General features: G+C 46.2%; 1 protein-coding gene across 1 annotated transcript in view; it reads left to right on the top strand.

Moving 5' to 3' along the window:
* The window catches only part of tenm2 (teneurin transmembrane protein 2), an 899715-nt gene that overhangs the window by 314183 nt on the left and 563189 nt on the right, over window positions 1-22343 (top strand). Inside the window, 1 exon segment of the mRNA XM_034181532.1 lies at window positions 18906-19199. Within this exon segment, the coding sequence (XP_034037423.1) occupies window positions 18906-19199 (294 nt within the window).

Here is a 22343-nt window from a genome sequence, read left to right as displayed (position 1 = left end):
AGCCCCTCTGTTTGTACACTGAGTGCCCCATAGTGGATGAACAATCAACATGTCATAACTCCTTGATGCATTGTGTGATTTGTTTAAAATTTTAACTGTGTGATGAGTGGTTGCCCCTGCATGCACATGCCCACATGTGGTCACAAGGGCACCCACTGGCCTGGGTAGGCGGTTGTGCGGAACGAGGGCCCATATATGACTGCTTGCAGTCCTAGTTTTATTTTATTATTACTTCTATTTTGTCATTTGATTTTTAAATGAACAACTTTCTTGTGCCATCCATGCATTTTTAACGCATTTACAATTATATTATGTACTTACATTGAACTTACTAAATAAGTAAGCACTCCTCCACACGTGTGCTTTTAATATATACATGATTTACTGCCCACTGCAGGAATGGCTTGTGGGTATAGAATGTAATTATTAATGTCTATTGTTCAGTGTTGTTAGCTAATATCCATATTTCTCAAAACATTTTATTCCTATCAATGTTCCATTTTGGTGGCTTTCATCCTTGAGCCAAAATACATAGGCATACCAAATGGCGAATATCAGTTCTTCCCCAGTTTGTCCATGATGAAAGTTACACACACACACACAGCTTTTTTCTTCTTTTCTGCATTCTGTCACAAGCAGGTGCTTTTATTTTTACACATCCATAAACAGAGACAGTGGCAAAAGACATCAAATACACTACACTTCTCACTCATGGTAAGAGCAACATGACACTTAACAAAACGGACTAAACAAATTGAACTACAAAAACACAATGTATCAATAACACTAACTTGAACCACAATAACAACATTTCTAACCCAAAACCCACAACTCCCATGGTGTATTGCAGCACAATGTCCATTCTCCAGCTAATATCACTAATTTCTCCAAAAATATTAGTTCTATCAACTTTCCATTTTCGCAGCTTTCATCATTGACCCAAAATATATAAGCACACCAAATGGCAAATGTCAACTCTCCCCACTTTCTTCCTGATTGAAGCCATGCACATGCACGCACGCATACATGCGCACAGAGGCTACTTGGCTATTATAGATGCTACAGGGAAAAAAATATTGAACATGCTTTCTGAAATGTTTTTAATACTTTGTACAAAAGCCTTTGTTGGTAATGACAGCTTCAAGATGCCTCCAGTATGGAGAAACTAGTCGCATGCATTGCTCATGTGTGAGTTTGGTTCATTCTTCCAACAGTCTTCAAATGTTGACAGTTACATGTACCTCTTATATGAACTCTGATTTTTAGTTGTTTCCAAAGATTGGATTAAAGTCAGGTGATTGACTGGGCCATTCTAGCATCTTTATTTTCATTCTCTGAAACCAACTAAGAGTTTCCTTGGCTGTGTGTTTGGGATCAATGTCTTGCTAAAATGTCCACCCTCATTTCAATTTGATCAACCTGGTAGATTTTCATCAAGAATGCCTCGGTACATTTTCCCATTAATCGTTCCTTCAATTATATGAAGTTTGCCACTGCTGCAAGATGAAAGATAGCCCCACACCGTGATGTTCCAAACTTCACTGCTGGTGCTGTGTTTTTGGGGTGATGTGCAGTGCCATTTGACCTCCAAACATGGTGTGTATCATGTTATCCAGAGTTCAATTTTGGTCTCATCTGGCCATACTATATTCTCCCAGTATTTCACAGGCTTGTCTAAATATTGTGCAACAAACTTTAATTGAGGTTCTACATGCTTTTTCTTCAGCAGTGGAGCTTTATGTGGTGAGCGTGCATACAGACCATGGTGACTGAGTGCGTTACTTATATCCCCATCAAACTAGAGGCTGAATGAGCTTGAATGCCGCCCGAATGAAAAGTCGGCCACCATTTGGGTAAAGTCGTGTGCATTCAAAAGCCTCCGACAGCTATCTGAGTGCAATCGAAATACTCGGGCACATTCACACGGCCATCCCAAATGTAGAGTACATGCACTTGACTATCGGGATGCGTTCAAGGTGGAAAAAACTCGAACAATGGCTGGATTGCAGTCTGACTGCATTCTAAAAGTCTTGATGGTGCCAAAACAGAATTCAAAACACTCTGATTGCATTCATGGGTAATTTGCCACAGTCAGGCCTGTCAAATCCTGCCAGCATGTCCCAATTGTGCCACAGACGTGCACCTCCACTTGATCTCATTCAGGGAGCGCAAAGGATATGTTGTTATGTAAAATGTCTGTGTCATGCATTCATCATATGAACTGGACGTAAACATTGCGCAATCAAATACGAAAGCACCGTGTGTCACTGCAAGTCAATGCATCACAGAGTGCAGTGCCGCATGCACATCAAAATGGGCTGTGATATTCATAAAAAGCCTTTTATTACAGATCTATTTCCATCCCCTTCCATGGGTTAGATAATGTATGGGAAATATTCTGAACATCATAGCTGTAACACCACGAGCAGGTATGCTGCGCTGCTGCCCCACGGCATGAGAAAATCGTCATTGTGCACATGAGACACACAGCGTGACACCCCACAATGCAGCTGAACAGAATGTCACAGCTGTAATACACATATTACAACATATACATCATAAAACTCTGTAGGAGGAATGATGGTGGAACTGTTCCGCCAGGTCATTAGGCCATAAATAAAAAAAACCCTCACTTTTGTTATGGCTCAAGGTGCATGTCACAGCACAAGGCTAACATCAGGAAGGAGCTGCAGCCTGTGAAGTCCCTCTCATCCTGGCTGTGCTGTGAGCAGACAAATGCCTCGTCCACCACTAATTATATATCCCACATGATGCAGCTTAGAGATGGTGGCACTAACAAAAAGACAGGAGGCAGAGCTGGAGGTGGCAGAGCTGAAGATGTTGTGATTCTCTTTGGGAGTGACGAGATGGACAGGATGAGGAATAAACATATCAGAGGGACAGCTCAGGTGGGATGGTTTGGAAACAACATCACAGATATGAGATTGAGATGGTTTGGACATGCGCAGAGGAAGGACACAGGGTATATAGGGAAAATGATGCTGAGGATGGAGCATCAGGCAGGAGAAGAACAGTGAAGCCAAAGAGGAGATTCATGGATGTGGTGAGGGAGGGCATGCAGGTGGTTGGTGTGACAGAGAAAGCTGCAGAAGATGTTGAAATGGAAACAGTTGACCTGCTGTAGCAACCCCTAATGGGAACAGGCAAAAGATCACGCCTAGAGAAAGTCATCACATAGCCAAAATCTCATCACTGATGTTGTCCTCACCTGAGTTTCTTTAGTTTATGTTGCTTTTTTTGTTTGTTTGCTTTTTTTGCAACTCTAAACATATTTAAACATTGATAGCAGTCACACTTCTGAATCATATGGTCACCTTTAATGCATGTTGCCCTGATTAACAGTATTTTATTAGTATTCTATTTTGTGGGGAAATGCATAACTGCAGAGATTTAATTTTAAATAAAAAAAGAAAATGAACTTCCTGAAAGTTTGCCACAAACTACTAGAATGACTTTGTTATATCTTTTGCAATTTTTTTCAACCCACAGAACATTCTGTTGTGAAAGTGTAGTGACACGGACCCACAACAGGGGGCATAAATGAACGGACAATGAAAGAGTCAAATATGAACACTTTACTGTTGTGAATGAGCACAACACAGAGGAATGTGAAATTTACAGACAGTCAATCACAAGGGTGACGTGTGGGCAGGCTCGAGGATAGAAGACGTCTGTCCTGAGATGAACCGGAACCACATGATTTCCTCCACCACCGAACCCGGAGAATACTGGAGCCGCCAAGTCCCGAGTCCCCAGGTGGCCACCGTCTTCGACGGTCGGATCTGGTACTGCTGGCAGGGAGCAGAGACAATAAGATATAGGTGTGTGCACACCCAGTAGCAACAATGGTGGAGAGTCCACCTCCACCTCTCACACACACTCGTGCAGCTCCTGTCTCAAACACTTATCTGGTAGGGGTGTGAAGCGACTCCGTCGCTGGTCACACCGAACGCCGGTCTTCACAGACAAGGAACACCACAGGAAAACGGCTGCAAATAAGAGTTCAGACTGACACACAGTTTACTTTGAAGGCTGAGAATACTACCTGAACGGTTCAACGATATCTCGGCAATGAGGTGGAGATGACGTCCGGGTTTTATGGAGTGAGATGATGAAGCATGAATGAGTGACAGCTGTCAGGAGATAATGAGTGACAGCTGTCACCCCCGGCTGTGTCCGTGGCGGCAGCGCCATCTTGTGCCTGAAGCCCGCACTTCAGGCAGGGCACCCTCTGGTGGTGGACCAGCAGTACCTCCTCTTCTGGCGGCCCACACAACAGGACCCCCCCCCCTCAAGGACCAGGCTTATCGGGGTGTTGACGGTAGAAATTGGCCAGGAGGGCCGGATCCAGGATGAAGCTCCTCCTCACCCAGGAGCATTCTTCGGGTCCATACCCCTCCCAGTCCACCATATATTGGAACCCCCGGCCCATTCGATGGACGTCCAGGAGCCGGCGCACTGTCCAGGCCGGCTCCCCGTCAATGATCCAGGCAGGAGGCGGCGCCGGACCGGGAGCACAGAGGGGTGAGGTGTGGTGTGGTTTGATCTTGGAGATGTGAAACACCGGGTGGATCCGCAGTGAAGCTCCAGCTCCCAGCTTCACTGCGGCAGGGCTGAGGACCTTGAGGATTCGGAAGGGTCCGATGAACCTGTCCATCAGTTTTGGTGACTGCACCTCAAGCGGGATGTCCTTCGTCGATAGCCACACCTCCTGCCCGGGCTGGTATGCAGGGGCCGGGGACCGCCGGCGGTCTGCATGGGCCTTGGCCCTCGTCCGGGCCTTCAACAAGGCAGAACGGGCAGTGCGCCACACCCGACGGCACCTCCGAAGGTGGGCCCGGACCAAGGGCACACCGACCTCTCCCTCAACCACAGGAAATAATGGGGGCTGGTACCCAAAACACACCTCAAACGGGGAGAGGCCGGTGGCAGAAGACACCTGGCTGTTATGTGCATACTCGATCCAGGCCAGGTGGCTGCTCCAGGCCGTCGGGTGCGCGGATGTCACACAGCGGAGGGTCTGTTCCAACTCCTGGTTGGCCCGTTCTGCCTGTCCGTTCATCTGTGGATGGTACCCGGACGAGAGGCTCACGGTGGCCCCCAGTTCCCGGCAGAAGCTCCTCCAGACGTGTGAGGAGAACTGGGGACCATGATCCGAGACAACGTCAGTAGGGATCCCATGCAGACGGACGACGTGGTGGACCAGGAGGTCCGCTGTCTCCTGGGCCGTAGGGAGCTTCGGGAGGGCCACGAAGTGGGCCGCCTTGGAGAATCGGTCCACTATCGTGAGGATGGTGGTGTTGCCCTCGGACGGTGGGAGGCCCGTGACAAAATCCAGGCTGATGTGGGACCAGGGGCGATGAGGCACAGGAAGCGGTTGGAGCAGTCCTTGGGACTTCCTGTGGTCAGCCTTGCCCCTGGCGCAGGTGGTGCAGGCCTGGATGTACTCCCGGACGTCGGCCTCCATAGACGCCCACCAGAAGCGCTGCCGGACAACTGCCACGGTCCTTCACACCCCCAGATGACAGGAGAGTATGGAACCATGACAGAAGTCTAGGACCGCAGCCCTGGCCTCTGGTGGGATGTATAGTCTGTTCTTAGGTCCAGTTCCCGGGTCTGGGCTTCGTTCCAGGGCCTCCCGGATGATCTTCTCCACGTCCCAGGTGAGGGTGGCCACGATAGTGGACTCAGGAAGGATGGGCTCCGGTGGATCCGACAGCGCAGTTTTGACCTCCTCTTCGTGTACCCGGGACAAGGCATCCGATCTCTGGTTCTTGGTCCCGTGGCGATAGGTGATCCGGAAGTCAAAACGCCCGAAGAACAGTGACCAGCGGGCTTGCCTGGGGTTCAGCCGCTTGGCGGTCCTGATATACTCCAGGTTCCGATGGTCAGTGAAAACCGTGAACGGCACAGACGCTCCCTCCAACAGGTGTCTCCACTCCTCAAGAGCCTCTTTCACCGCAAGGAGTTCTCGATTGCCGACGTCATAGTTCTGTTCAGCCAGGGTCAACCTGCGTGAAAAGTATGCACACGGGTGAAGAACCTTATCAGTCTCTCCGCTCTGGGATAGCACGGCTCCTATCCCTGAGTCAGAGGCATCCACTTCAACCACAAACTGGCAGCTAGGGTCGGGCTGCACCAACACTGGCGCAGTAGAGAACCGTCGTTTCAACTCCTTGAACGCGGCTTTGCACCGATCCGACCAGGTGAAGGGGACTTTTGGAGAGGTCAGGGCTGTCAGGGGGCTAACTACCTGACTGTAACCCTTAATGAGCCTCCTATAGAAATTAGCGAAGCCGAGGAACTGTTGCAGCTTCCTACGGCTTGTTGGTTGGGGCCAATCTCTCACCGCCGCAACCTTGGCCGGATCAGGGGCGATGGAGTCAGAGGAGATGATAAACCCCAGGAAGGACAAAGAAGTGCGGTGAAACTCACACTTCTCGCCCTTCACAAACAGTCGGTTCTCTAACAACCGCTGCAGGACCTGACGTACATGCTGGACATGAGTCTCAGGATCCGGAGAAAAGATGAGAATATCGTCCAGATATACGAAGACGAATCGGTGCAGGAAGTCCCGCAAGACGTCGTTAACCAAGGCTTGGAACGTCGCGGGGGCGTTGGTGAGGCCGAACGGCATGACCAGGTACTCAAAGTGACCTAACGCAGTGTTAAATGCCGTCTTCCATTCGTCTCCCTTCCGGATCCGAACCAGGTGGTATGCATTCCTAAGATCCAGCTTAGCAAAGATTTTGGCACCATGCAGGGGGATGAACATGGAATCTAACAACGGCAACGGGTATCAGTTGCGAACCGTAATCTCATTCAGCCCCTGTAATCAGTGCATGGACGGAGTCCGCCATCTTTCTTGCCCACAAAAAAGAAACCTGCCCCCATCGGGGAGGTGGAGTTCCGGATCAGCCCGGCAGCTAATGAGTCCCGGATGTAGGTCTCCATTGATTCGCGCTCAGGTCGTGAGAGGTTGTACAGCCTGCTGGATGGGAACTCAACGCCTGGAATCAGATCAATGGCACAATTGTACGGACGGTGCGGGGGAAGGGCGAGTGCCAGATCCTTACTGAAGACATCAGCAAGATCATGGTACTCAACCGGCACCACCGTCAGATTGGGAGGGACTTTGATGTCCTCCTTAGCATGTAAACCGGGAGGAACCGAGGATCCTAAACACACCCGATGGCAGGTTTCGCTCCACTGAACCACTAACCCAGACGGCCAATCAATCCGGGGCTTGTGCTTCAACATCCATGGAAAACCCAAAATCACGCGGGAGGTAGAAGGAGTCACAAAAAACTCGATCTCCTCCCGATGATTTCCAGACACCACCAGACTTACAGGTTGTGTCTTGTGCGTGATTAAAGGGAGAAGGGTGCCATCTAGTGCCCGCACCTGCAATGGCGAAGGAAGCGCCACCAGAGGGAGCCCTACCTCCCTTGCCCATCTGCTGTCCAGCAGATTCCCTTCTGACCCCGTGTCCACCAGTGCTGGGGCTTGAAGGGTTAAATCCCCGCTTAGGATTGTAACTGGGAGTCATGTGGAAATATGTGTATGTCCCACGTGAATGTCTTGGCCCACCCTTAGCCCAGTTTCTAGGGGCGGGCATTGGTGATTTAACCGCTTGGGGCAGTCTCTCTGCAGGTGCTCATTAGAACTGCAGACAAAACACTCCCCGCGGGCCAGCCTCCGCTGTCTAATAGGTGGTCTAAATGTGGCCCTGCTCGCGTCCATAGCTTCGTCAGCAGGGGGAGCTGTAGCCACACGGAGCGTTGAGGCTGTGGAGTGTGGGGAGGGCGGAACCTTTTCGAACCCGGAAGGGAGAGGGATGGTCACGTCCTTCGTCTCGCTCCCGACGGCGTTCCTCCAACCGATTGTCTAACCATATAACGAGATCGATAAGTCCATCTAAATCCTGCGGTTCTTCCTTAGCTACCAGGTGCTCCTTCAGTACCGACGACAGTCTGTTTACGAAGGCGGCGCGGAGCGCAACGTTATTCCAGCCGGACCTCGCAGCCGCGATGCGGAAGTCGACTGCATATTCGGCTGCGCTCCGGCGCCCTTGTCGCATTGACAGCAGCACTGTTGAAGCGGTCTCTCCTCTGTTAGGGTGATCAAACACTGTTCTGAACTCCCTCACAAACCCAGTATAAGAGGTAAGGAGCCATGAGTTTTGCTGCCAAAGCGCTGTAGCCCAAGCGCGTGCCTCACCACGAAGCAAGTTAATAAGATAAGCCACCTTGCTGGCGTCAGAGGCGTACATCACGGGTCGTTGTGCAAAGACGAGCGAACACTGCATCAGAAAGTCCGCGCACGCACCCCCGTACGGCTCAGGGGGACTTATGTATGCTTCAGGGGATGGTGGGGGGGTTCGTTGAACGACCAGTGGAACGTTAATATCGGGCACCGGGTCGGCAGGAGGAGGAGCCGCAGCAGCGCTCTGATCACGCGCTTCCACCTGTGCGGTGAGAGCCTCCATCCTGCGATTAAGGATGACGTTTTGCTCGGTCATCAAATCCAGCCGAGCGGTGAAGGCGGTGAGGATTTGCTGCAACTCACTGAGCACGCCTCCTGCAGACGCCTGTGCACCCCGCTCTTCCATTGGCTGTCCAACAGATGGGTGACGCCCCTCGGGATCCATGACATTGGCCGAGATATCCTGTTGTGAAAGTGTAGTGACACGGACCCACAACAGGGGGCGTAAATGAACGGACAATGAAAGAGTCAAATATGAACACTTTACTGTTGTGAATGAGCACAACACAGAGGAATGTGAAATGTACAGACAGTCAATCACAAGGGTGACGTGTGGGCAGGCTCGAGGATAGAAGACGTCTGTCCTGAGATGAACCGGAACCACACGATTTCCTCCGCCACCGAACCCGGAGAATACTGGAGCCGCCAAGTCCCGAGTCCCCAGGTGGCCACCGTCTTCGACGGTCGGATCTGGTACTGCTGGCACGGAGCAGAGACAATAAGATATGGGTGTGCACACCCAGTAGCCACAATGGTGGAGAGTCCACCTCCACCTCTCACACACACTCGTGCAGCTCCTGTCTCAAACACTTATCTGGTAGGGGTGTGAAGCGACTCTGTCGCTGGTCACACCGAACACCGGTCTCACAGACAAGGAACACCACAGGAAAACGGCTGCAAATAAGAGTTCAGACTGACACACAGTTTACTTTGAAGGCTGAGAATACTACCTGAACGGTTCGACGATATCTCGGCAATGAGGTGGTGATGACATCCGGGTTTTATGGAGTGAGATGATGAAGCATGAATGAGTGACAGCTGTCAGGAGATAATGAGTGACAGCTGTCAGCCCCGGCTGTGTCCGTGGCGGCAGCGCCCTCTCGTGCCTGAAGCCCGCACTTCAGGCAGGGCGCCCTCTGGTGGTGGGCCAGCAGTACCTCCTCTTCTGGCGGCCCACACAACACATTCCTTCCTTTAAGTCTTATTTTGTTAGTAAGGCATATATGAGTATACGTTATTGATTCATAATTCACAGAAATGGAAATATTAAAGGGACTTCATTTTTCATTTCATTTTTCATTTCATTTTCATTTTTGTGAGCAATACTAAAGTGCAGCAGAGATTAATATTGAATTGGATACAAATGAAAATGAAAAATATTATGAAATGACGCATTTGCAGCACTATTGGTCACAAATTCAAGCATTTTCTTGGCAGTGACAAAGAAATAAAGCTTTTACTGTTATTAAATGTAATTTCAATTATTTTGGGAGACATTGACTAACCTACTGTAACACCACTGTGTGTGTGTGTGTGTGTGTGTGTATAAAGCCAGGAAAAAAAAAAAAAAAAAAAATATATATATATATATATATATAGTAAGTATATTCGGCTTCGGCTGCTCCCTTGTTTGCACTCGGGGTCACCACAGCAAATCCAAGGTGGATCTGCATGTTGAATTGGCACAGGTTTTACGCTGGATGCCCTTCCTGACACAACTCCACATTACATGGAGAAATGTGGCAGGGGTGGGATTTGAACCAGGAACATTCTGCACTGAAACCAAGTGCATTAACCACTTGGCCACCACCTATATATATATATATATATATATATATATATATATATATATATATATATATATATATATATATATATATATTCACCAGTTTACTTGTTAAGCATTTCAGGGAAAATCAGAACTTTTACTGACCGGGTGCTTCCTTCTAAGCCAAACATGGCTTGTCCAGGGTTCACCTGCTGTGTAAAATATTAGATTTTGAAAAAGCAACATAATTGCAGGCATTGAAGCCCACAGGTGCTGCCTGCTTTGTCTTTTGTCTGAATTACAAGGCGGGGTGAATAAGAGTCAACCGGCAAAATGCAGAGTCCTGCTGCCTATACTTTGCCTGTCAAACTACTAACAAGCACAAATGATTTTTTAATGATAGGCCCCTCTATCCCACAATGCTGTCAAACTCATACTCACACAACACAGCACAACACACACATTTGCTCCCACATGCATCCATAATGAGTTTTTATCAAGGGAAGTGCATTTGGTTTAATGGATCACTGCAAATGACATTCCCACTCACACTTGTAATCTAGTTCCAACAAGATGCTTCTGAGACTCAACGTGCAGAGCATAAATACTCTGAATGATGATGTACGTCAGGTGCATGAATGCTGAAGCTTCAGTTGGTAAAGAGAAATGAGTTCAACTGAGGCTTGTCTTGTGCAATGTCCCATCAAATGCTGGTAGAGGAGAACCTTCTGTAGCTGAGTATGTATTCAGCAGTGCATGTTGCTCAAATGTGATGTTTTAGTTCTGACCATGTTCAAAAGATGCTCTGTGGCTCCGATGTTACTATCTCTGTGCCACAGTGGTTCACACGAGGTCTGTTAGAAAAGTTTCTGACCTTTTATTTTTTTCAAAAACCTGATGGATTTGAATCACGTGTGCTTGCATGAGCAAACCTTGAACCTTCGTGCGCATGCGTGATTTTTTTCACGCCTGTCGGTTGCGTCATTTGTTTGTAAGCAGCCTTTGTGTGAGGATTGGTGGAGTCTCTCTTCGTTTTTTCTTTGCAAGGAAATGGCGGAACGACTGGAGCAGTGCGACTGCATCAAATTTTGCCACAAACTGGGCGACAGCCAGGTGGAAACCATCGGATTATTCAGACAGCTTTCGGTGACGATCCTCTGGGCATCACACAGATTAAGGAGTGGTACAACCGGTTTAAAGACGGCCACACAAAGGTGGAGAGCGAGCCACGCTCTGATCAGCATCAACACGCTGAAACGACCGGATCATTTCCAAAGTGAACGCTGTGGTGATGTGGGACTGTCGTGTGACTATCCGAGAAATTGCGGAAGAGGTGGACATAAGCACTTTTTCAGCACATTCCACTGTGAAAGAAAATTTTGCCATGAAAAGAATGGCGGCGAAATTCATCAGCACAAAGCTGATGGTGCAGCAACAGCGCCTCCGTGTTGAAGCCTCACAGGACATGCCCTGACATGCTCACCTCATCCACCATTCGGAACATACAGACAGCTTTCGGTGGCTTTTCGGTCATGTGACTATCCGAGAAATTGTGGACAAGCTGGACATGTCAGGGCATGTCCTGTGAGGCTTCATCACGGAGGCGCTGTTGCTGCGCCATCAGTTTCGTGCCGATGAATTTTGCTGCAACTCTTTTCATGGCAAAATCTTCTTTCACATTGGAATGCTTGGTTTTTTTGGACCACGCCTTAGCACAACATCTACCTGACTGATACACTGTGTACCAAATCCTTTGCCAATATACTAGATAAAGCCTTTTTTGCTAACCCTAACGTTCTGTCTTTAGTTGGGTCCAACCACCTTCTGTGCCACACCACCTCAAATCATGACACTGTCCACAGCCCAGAGAAGTCAGACTAATCAAACAAACCAGACTTTCCGGGCTTCTAGACTATGACACATCTATGAGACAGTATGTTGGGGTGCATCATGGAAAAACTGTGTAAAGGTGTTTTGCATGTTGTGTTCTCCTATATCCTATGCATAGCTGTAGCATGCATGTATTGCCGCAGACATGCAGATATTGCAGCAGGCACATCCTCCTTCATCTTTGCCTAAAATCACCACATTTCAGCACCAGGGACAGCTCACATGGGAGTGAGTGCAAAAAGCAAAAAGGATGACAGTTATAAATTTGTGCCACATACACACTGCCGTCACACACCAAGGTTGCACCATCTCGCACGTGTCCATCTATGCCTTTTGCAAGAGAGTCTCATATATGTGACAGCAACTTTTTTTCCCAAAAGCCTGCCACTATATTCTTGAGGGGCCATCGACAGAGACTGTCATCGACTCTCCTAAATCTCTGACAGTCTTATCTCTGTGTGAGCAGAGCTTTAGGGAAAATTAGATGAGGACTATCAGAGGAGTATCACTTGCATGGAGCCTCAGCTGCAACATTTTGGACATGTAGTGTTTCTCTGGAAATGATCCAGCACTCAAGGGCCATAGTGTTGATGATCCCAGTGACTGGAAAAGGCAAAGGGGATACCCATATTTCACCTGGCTGTGGCAGATAGATGGCTAAGTTAATAAAAAAAAGAAGGTAATCTTTTAGGAGATTTTCACAGAATCTGGTGAAAACAGGTAGAACCTGTATTAAAAACAAGCAAATACAAGGACTGTTCTGCAAAAACGAGAGAAGCCAGGGAATTAGTACAGGTTTGGACTCTAGTGAATCCCCTTCTGCTTTTACTGTATCAGTGAGAAACTTTGACAAAGTTGCTGTCTTCTGTTTGGGATGAATACATTCACTGGATGATAAATGCATATCAGTACACAACAGATCCATCACAATGTTTCACTCACTGCAGTTGCCAAAGTTCCAATCAGCACAGAAACACGCATCCATCCATCCATCCATATTCTGAATACCAGTGACCACTGGGTAAGAGGAAGGGTACACTTTGAGCCCGTCCAAAGTGTACCCGGCCTCTCACCCAGTGGCCTCTGGGATCTGTTGCTGGGCCAACACATATACAAATTCACACTTCCACTCACACCTATGGTCAATTTACAGTCACCAGTTCACCTAACTTGCATGTCTTTGGAAGTGGGAGGAAGCATCTCCCCACGCAAACTTGGGGAGAACAGGAAACTCCACACACAAACAACCAGGTCGGAAGTGAACACGGGACTTTCTTGCTGTGAGGCAACAGTGCTGAACGCTAAGATGTCATGCTTTCCAGAAGAACACATTAGTGTCCCTTATTCGCAAGTGAACAACTGCAGTGGTGTGGCACAGACAGAAAGCCATTTATCTGAATGGAATTCAACGCCACGTTTGCCCTCACATCTGTCATAATATGATTTAACAAACATGCAATTGGTTTTCTATTTGTGGAATAACTGAGATAGATTTTGTGTCTGCCTCAACCCCTGGCACCAATCCATCTTCTTTGAGTAAATGTAGATTGCTACAGCGCCGGATTGTGTCTATCGCTGATGGTGATAAGGAGTGATTGGATTGTGCATGTGTAATCACTGGTTATGGGATGTTAATTGAGCAGAGCAGTGGCCTGTGGGATGTAACAGTAGATATGTGGAGCATGCACACACTTGTTTATTTATTTACTTTTTTTTGCTGTGTAAATTTTTTTACGATTTGTTAAGACAAGATGTGTTTCTCACCCAATTGTTGTTGTGTGAGATAATTTGCATCAATATTATTTTAGAATAGAGCAGCTCAGCATGGTTTGGTGAATGTTGTTAAAGAATTCATGTGTTCTACTCTCTCAGGCCTCCTGGAGTTTTCCCCCGTCTTCCTACGATACGTCTTCTCAGGTATGGCTGCAATGAGTAGAGATACAGTCGTGAAAATGTTTGTGCAATGAAATGGGGCTTTTACACATTTGAATTTTTTATGACATACAGTTTTTGACAACAGGATTGAGGCTTCTTTATATAATTTCTAAAATCCTGTACTTTAAATTCACTTAAAACTAATGTCTACAACATGGCATAAAATAAATAAAAATAGCATGAATAAGTAAGAACCCCATTCAGTATAACACATCTAAATCATTAATTTCACAACTAGTTTTCTTTAGATAAGTCAGGGGATGGATACATGAACATTTCCACATCACTGAATAGCTCGGACTTTATTTATACCAATGAATAATGGTAAATGGACTGTATTTATATAGCACTTTTCCATCTACATCAGATGTTCAAAGCGCTTTACAAATAATGCCTCACATTCACCCCGATGTGAGGGTGCTGTCATACAAGGTACTCACTACACACTGGGAGCAACTAGGGGATTAAAGACCTTGCCCAAGGCAAGGTCCTTAGTAATTTCAACCGAGGATCATCTGGTCTCAAGCCCAACGCTTTAACCACTAGACCATCACATCCCCTAATAATAAATACAAACAGTGTGATATATATGACAATTCTGTGTCTAGTGGAGACAGTGAGACTAGTGAGTTATTTTAATTTAATCTTTATTTAACCAGGTTAGTCCCTTTGACACCTCTTTTGCAAGGGAGATCTGGACAATTATAAAGTTTCCAATTCACCTAACCTGCATGTCTGTAATTGTGGGTGGAAACCGGAGCACCCGGAGGAAACATGCAAACACAGGGAGAACATGCAAACTCCACACAGAAAGGCCACAGGTGGGAATTGATCCCATGACCTTCTTGCTGTGAGGCAACAGTGCTAACCACTAATCCACCACACTGCCTTCAGTGGCTGTGAATACAGAAATGGGGCATAGTGCCACCTCTGTATGTTGCATCACCTGTCACAGTTTCAGAATAAAGAGAAACAGAGAAAGATTTTCAGAAAAAAAAAAAATCACATCTAGGCAGGACTCTCCCATGTGTATTCTCACAAACTGGAGCTGAAATTTTGAATCATCTCTTTAAGATAATCCTTCTTTGTTCCACTCCACTATGTAGTAGCTGTATTACTGGCAATGCAACAAACAAAAGTTGCACTGTTTGCCCAATTTCTGCAATCACAGCCACAGAACCTCTCACTCCTTCAGATTTCTGATAGGAGTCTTGGTAGCTTCACTCACTGGTCACCCTTACATTTACACTGGCCTTATATTTACATTGCAGTAGGAACCCAAGATATTTCATGTTTTTTGTGGTCAACTTAATTTCATTTGTTAATATAATTGAATTAATTTAATTTAATTTTAATTTAATTTAATTTAACTAGCTTATAATGTGCCAAATCACAGCAAAAGCCATCTCAAGGCGGCGCCTTACACGGAATGATTCAACATAAAATTTAAATAAATAATTAAAAAAGAATAAAAACATTTCAAATACACAATTAAAACAGACGTAAAATAATAAAACAGATAAAAAAAAATATTCATAAGAAATAGAATAAAAATGGGTTTTCAGTCTTGACTTGACTGTCCACGGACACTGACTGCTTCACGGTCACAGGAAGACTGTTCCACAGGTTGGGTGCATGATGAGAAAAGGCTCTTTGACCTGCTGACTTCTTCTTCATCCTGGGAACACAGAGAAGTCCCGCATCCTGCAAAGCCTGGGCGGGCACGTAAAGTTCCACCAGATCAGCCAGATAAGATGGCACCAGTCCATGAACAACTTTATAAGTCAATAACAAAACCTTAACATCTGCTCTCACAGAGACAGGGAGCCAGTGCAAAGATGCCAAAATGGGTGTTATATGTTCAGACCTTCTGCTACGTGTCAAAAGTCTGGCGGCAGTGTTCTGAACCAGCTGAAGACCCCTGATGCTGGACTGTAGTAACCCTGAAAATAATACAATAATCTAGTCAAAGGGCAGCATGGTGGATTAGTGGTTAGCACTGTTGCCTCACAGTGAGAAGGTCGTGGGTTCAGTTCCCGTGGCCTTTCTGTGTGGAGTTTGCATGTTCTCCCCGTGTTTGCGTGGGTTTCCTCCGGGTGCTCCGGTTTCCTCCCACATCCAAAGACATGCGGGTTAGGTGGATTGGACTCTTTAAATTGTCCATAGTGTGTGTGTGTGGGTAGGTGGGTCTGTGTTTGTTTGTCTGTTTGTGGCCCTGTGACAGACTGGCGTCCTGTCCTTGGTGTACCCTGCCTCACGCCCTATGACTGCTGGGATAGGCTCCAGCCCCCCGCGACCCATAACTGGATTAAGCGGTAGAAGATGAATGAATGAATGAATGAATCTAGTCAAAATGAAACAAAAGCATGAATCAGGATCTCAGCTTCAGCCATAGACAGGATGGGGCGGATCCTTGCTATATTTCGCAGATGAAAAAAAGCAGTCTGAGTAACATCCCTGATGTTGAAGTCAAAAGACAGCGTGGGATCAAAAAGGTTCCAAGGTTCCTAATTTTGTCTGTATGATGTATGACACACAAAGCCAGGCCAGCTGGTCAAACGGATGTCGATGTCTCGCTGGACCAAAAACCATCATTTCAGTCTTATCAAAGTTTAAAAGTAGGAAGTTACTAGACATCCACCTTTTCACTGATATAAGACCGTCCTCCAGGGATTTTAGGGCTTCCTTGAGCAGCCTGGTAGGAATGGGGTCTAATAGACATGTTGATGGTTTGGAGGAAGTAACTAATGAAAATAACTCAGACAGAACAATCGGAGAGAAAGAGTCAAACCAAATACCGGCATCACTGAAAGCAGCCAAAGATAACGATACGTCTTTGGGATGGTTATGAGTAATTTTTTCTCTAATAGTTAAAATTTTATTAGGAAAGAAAGTCATGAAGTCATTACTAGTTAAAGTTAAAGGAATACTTGGCTCAATAGAGCTCTGACTCTTTGTCAGCCTGGCTACAGTGCTGAAAAGAAACCTGGGGTTGTTCTTATTTTCTTCAATTAGTGATGAGTAGTAAGATGTCCTAGCTTTACGGAGGCCATTCATTCCAGCAATCCCAAAAAGATTCTCCAACCTATCGAGCAAAATATGATGATCCAAGGTATCAAACGCAACAATGTACATCCATTGCTGTATTTAAGGCCTGTAACACATTCCAAAACAAGTTGGGATTGGGGCAGTTTATTCTAAAGATAAGGATTAAATCATTACTTTTACAGCTAGTTTTCTTAAGACAAGTCAGGGGATGGATACATGCACATTTCCAAATCACTGAATATGTATTAAACTTGATTTGCATCAATCATGAACAAATACAAACAGTATGGTACTGTATGGTAAATGTGTATAACATAGACAGTACTCAAAAATTGCATGGCCATACTATAATGTGACTAATGAGGGAAGCCACCAAGACATCCATATAACTCTAATGGAGTTATCAGTTTCTGTCGTGACTGGAGAAACTGCATCGTGCAACTTTTGTCTGTTGCATCCCCAGTTATACAGCTTCATGATGAAGTGGTATCGAGGAGGATTTTCTAAAAAAGAGCATGAAACTTCAGCTACAGTTTGTCAGACGGCACATGGGAAACCCGAGCCTAGATTGATCTACATTTATATTTGATCTGTTTTCCTGTTTTACAGTCCTTGTCTACTCGACTACTGAGCTTAAAGGCCATCATTTAGACATTTTACAATAAAGAAGCCTGAATTCATTTTTTTCAATGTCATGAAAAAGTTCGATGTTTGAAAAGCTAAAGAGTGCGCAAGCTTTTTCACATGACTATAGAGCCTTTGACTGCTACTATAGTTAAAAGTATTAATAGATTAAGAATGACCAAGTGCCACATGTAGTAAAGAAGTTTCCTTTTGTCATCCTTTATTCTAAGTGGGAGACAGCGACAAAGAAGCGAGAAGAAAGACATGTATTGGTAATGGCCAGATGCTGTAGCTTAGTGACTGGATCCACCTGTGAAGTTGTTTGTCTGCCTCGGAGTAGAACTATAGACCCTTCCACTAATCCCTGCCTAAGTTTCATTTTAGCTTTTCTCTGTCCTGCATACTTTTGGCACAACTCTCAAGTTGCTGTGAAGAGTGGCCTTGGAGATCCAGCAGAAGATTTTTGTCTGTTTAATTCCTCTGCCTGATTGCCCGCGCATGCCTGATGACTCACAGTTAACCCAGTCACACAGCTGTGTGATTCCAAACGCATTGATTCACACGGTTTGCCGCTACAAATGCAGCCTCTCTTCACTTCCATCTCCCTTTCTCCACTCACACAAACTGCTAACGAAGTGAATCACAACTGTTTTTCCCCCTGATCCCTTTACCCCAACAGCTGATGGTGAGCGATTGTATTCACAATACTCTTTTAATTAGTATAGAAAATAAATTGGTTGAGCATGCCTTTTTCCTTAATTGCTTTTTTCCTCAGCTTGGATTTAATTGGGCTGCTGCACTGTTTATTGATCTCCTTTGATGTGCTTTAATTTGGATAATTTTATATATTTATTTTAGATGTGACGACTCGGTTTGTCTTGCGGGGGCAGGTAGGCGCTGCGGCTGCAGCAGACCGCAGTATGCTAAGTGAGCCTGGGGTTCGGTGCGCGGTGGCATCTGGGCGGGGAAGCGATCAAACCTAGAAGGCAGCGAGTGCAGTCTGAGGGGCTTCAAGCAAACTTGTCTTTGATATCACACCAGCACCATAAAAGCCAGCATGAGGGCCAACCTATCGAAGTCAGCCAAAACTGGCCTGCAGGCCCTTATGTGATCCTCCCAGTGCCTAGTTTGTAGTTTGCCTGATTCATGCTGCGTCATCTTCCCTCTCCTGCCTGCCACAATAAAGTACGATTCAACTTCCACCTCCATACTTTCCAAATTAGTTTGCTTCTCTGCGTGTGATTGTGGGTTTGTAAACTAAATAAGTGTTTGCTTAAGTAAGCCTGTTGGTGCGTGATTACTCTGTGCCATCCTATGCTCTGTTATTGGTGTAATACTTCTTTCTCTGTCACAGGAGGCAACTTCACGCTGGCCGAGCTGGGGGTGTGTGAGTCAACTCCCCCTCCTCACCCCACCGCCGTGCCCTACTGCCCGGACCTCAGCCTCCTTCAGAGGGGCTACTCCCTCAGCGCTGGCTCTGACGCCGACTCAGACCCGGATGGGCCGCTGTCTCCAGAGAGAGCCATCCAGCTGTGGACCAGCCGAGGCGGTGTGAAGTCTCGCCGAAGCTCAGGAGTGTCCAGCCGTGAGAACTCGGCCCTTACCCTCACCGACTCTGAGAATGACAGCAAGTCTGATGATGAGACAGGTAGGATCAGGCACACTGGCGTAACAATGAGTAAAGTCAGCGACTCACTATACAATGATAAGACACAATATGAAAATGTAGTTCCACAATACCACAGAAATGCAAGTGTTACTGAAACAAACTGCATTGCGAATGTTGGTGAGGATACTGAAATGCAGCATTCTGAGTATGTTCAAAGCTTCTATGATGCAGCCGCTGCTGTATTTTCTGTGTTACATCACAAAGCACATTACATATGACTTATAACAAGCATAGAGAGATACGCACAGGCACACACACAGATACAGACACAAACAGAGATACTTGACAGATTTTCATAATGAATACGTTTGAGGTGCACATTTGCCTGGTGTTGAAACTTTGAATAACACACCCGAAAGGCAGAATAAAGGAAAAACAAACAAAGTTGCTCCTTAAATTAACCGGTATCTGATATATTGCATCCTTTGCCAGTCCCAGGGTGCACACACAGAGCTCTGGAGTTTAGACAGCAAAACAAAACTATAATAAATGGTCTTGCCTGTGCAAGACATACAAATTGTTTCCATGGTTTGATTGATTTGTGCACATGGGATAAATACCCGGATTTTTGGCAGCACGTGGTGATGTCATTGGAAAAGTTTGAACAAACCAAGCATGAAGTCAAAGGAATTGTCTGTAGACCTCTGAGACAGGATTGCCTCAAGGCACAAATCAGGAGAAGGGCACAGAAACATTTCTGCTGCTTTGAAGATCCCAGTAAGCACAGTGGCTTCCATCAGCTATAAATGGAAGAAGTACAGATCCACCAGGATTCCTCATAGAGCTGGCTGACAATCTAAAGTGAGCAATTTAGGGAGAAGGGCCTTAGTCTGGGAGGTGACCAAGAACCCAATGGTCACTCTGTCAGAGCTCCAGCATTCTGCTGTGGAGAGAGGAGAACCTTCCAGAAGAACAACCATCTCTGCAGCAGTCCACCAGTCAGGCCTGTATGGTAGAGTGACCAAAGGAAGCCACTCAGTAGTAAAAGGCACATGGCAGCCAACCTGGCATTTGCCAAAAGGCACCTGAAGGACAGAACATGAGAAACAAATTTCTCTGGTCTGATGAAACAAAGATTGAAATCCTTGGCACTAATGCCAGGCGTCATGTTTGAAGGAAACCAGGCACCATCCCGACAGTGAAGCATGGTGGTGACAGCATCATGTTGTGGGGATGTAATTCAGCAGCAGGAACTGGGAGACTATAGTCAGGATTGAGGGACAGATGAATGCAGCAATGTACACAGACATCCTGGATGAAAACCTGCTTCAGAGTGCTCTTGACCTCAGACTGGGGCAACGGTTCATCTTCAGCAGGTCATCATCAGCAGGTCAATGACCCTAAGCACACAGCTGAGATATCAAAGGAGTGGCTTCAGGACAACTCTGTGAATGTCCTTGAGTGGCCCAGCCAGAGCCCAGACATGAATCTGATTGAACATCTCTGGAGAGATCTGCAAATTGCTGTGCAGTGACGGTCCCCATCCATCCGGGTTGACCTTGAGAGGTGCAGCAAAGAGGAATGGGAAAATCTGCCCAAAGATAGGTGCACCAAGCTTGTAGCATTATATTCAGAATACTTGAGGTTGTAATTGCTAGCAAAGTGAGCAAAGGGTGTGAACACCTATGTACATGTGATTTCTTTTTTTTTTTTTTTTTGTGGCGGCGATGTAATGAGCACATACATGAAGGGGCTGTGCACCACACTGTCTGGGCGGGTGATTGGCACACCGCTGGACAACACCTAACATGGGAGGTATTTATGGTGTGGTGGACGAGGCATTTGTGAGCCAATGTTGTCAGCACACGGTGCAGTCGGGGCGAGGAGGACTTCATCACAAGCTCCACTGGCTGCACTGTGACATGCACCTGGTGCTGTACCAGAGGTGAGTTTACATGTTTATTTATGGTGTCATGGGCTGGCAAAACAGTTCCACCTTCATTCCTCCAACAGAGCTTGATGGTGAACATGTCATAATATGTGTATTATGGGGGTAACATCCCGTTCACCTGCATTGCGGTCGCCACACTGAGCCCCATGACGCATTGACTCACAGTAACACACAGTGCTTTTGGTTTGATTGCACAATTTTCATGTCCACTTCACATGATGGAATCGCGTCATATACCTGTTGCATATCAACCTATCCTTTGTGAGCCCTGAACGGGATCCAGTGGAGGTACAAATACGTGGCAGGATCTGACGTGCCCGATCCATTTGGGGGGTTCCCCCGTCTACGATCAGTTTGTTCCGAATGCTGTTATTATGCCGCACGAATACGTCGATTGCAGTGACATTGCACTTACGTAGACTGCCTTTCAATGGGTGTCCCACCTCGAAGCTGCCATGCTTGTTTTAGACATGTGCAAAACATCTGAGGCAACTGCATGAATGTGCCTGGCCATGTCGACTGCTCAGAGACAGCTGTCTGACATTTTCAGACTGCACCTTGAGATTTTTCAAATGTGGGTCGAGTCTTCATTCGGATGCCATTCGGCTTCATTAGTGGCGTCAAACCTGTGAGTGAATGAGCAACTTTTGAGTCATCCATCAATACAGAACATCCAGATTGGAAGAAAACATGATGCGATATAGGAAATCTGAGCTCAGATTCAGATTTAGCTCTCAAAAATTACCCTAAATCAGTTCTCAAAGTCCATGCAAGATTTTTTTTTTTTTTCTTTTTTGACCGCTGTAATTGTTTCATTCATGCACTCAGTAGAATTTTGAGCACTGGTCCCCTTACGTATTTAATTCTCTCTCACAACGGAGCTGGATATGGGAAAACCTGTGCAGTTCTGCACCTCATCCTTCACTGTGCGGATACAGATGCACACAATATGTACGTTTTGTTCTGCATTTCTTATGCCTTAAGCTTCTGCTTTACATTGATAAGGTACTCAGCTGCAATGATAAGGCCAGAGTGCATCCTCTCATCATGTAGTGAGTGACCAGCTTAAGACTTGACACTGGAGAGGGAAATTACTGAGGATGCTTTGGACTGACATATAAAAGTCATTAAGTAAAGGGATTTTTAAAGGCATCATGACAGATAATGTGTAACTGACACACGTTTGTCAATATTGTCCAAATCTTTGGACCATCACTCAAAGAGACAGCCAT

Source organism: Thalassophryne amazonica, chromosome 11 (assembly GCF_902500255.1).
Source record: "Thalassophryne amazonica chromosome 11, fThaAma1.1, whole genome shotgun sequence".
Classification (NCBI taxonomy): Eukaryota; Metazoa; Chordata; class Actinopteri; order Batrachoidiformes; family Batrachoididae; genus Thalassophryne; species Thalassophryne amazonica.
Note: the sequence above shows the minus strand (reverse complement) of the source record. Positions and strands in the feature narration are given on the sequence as shown.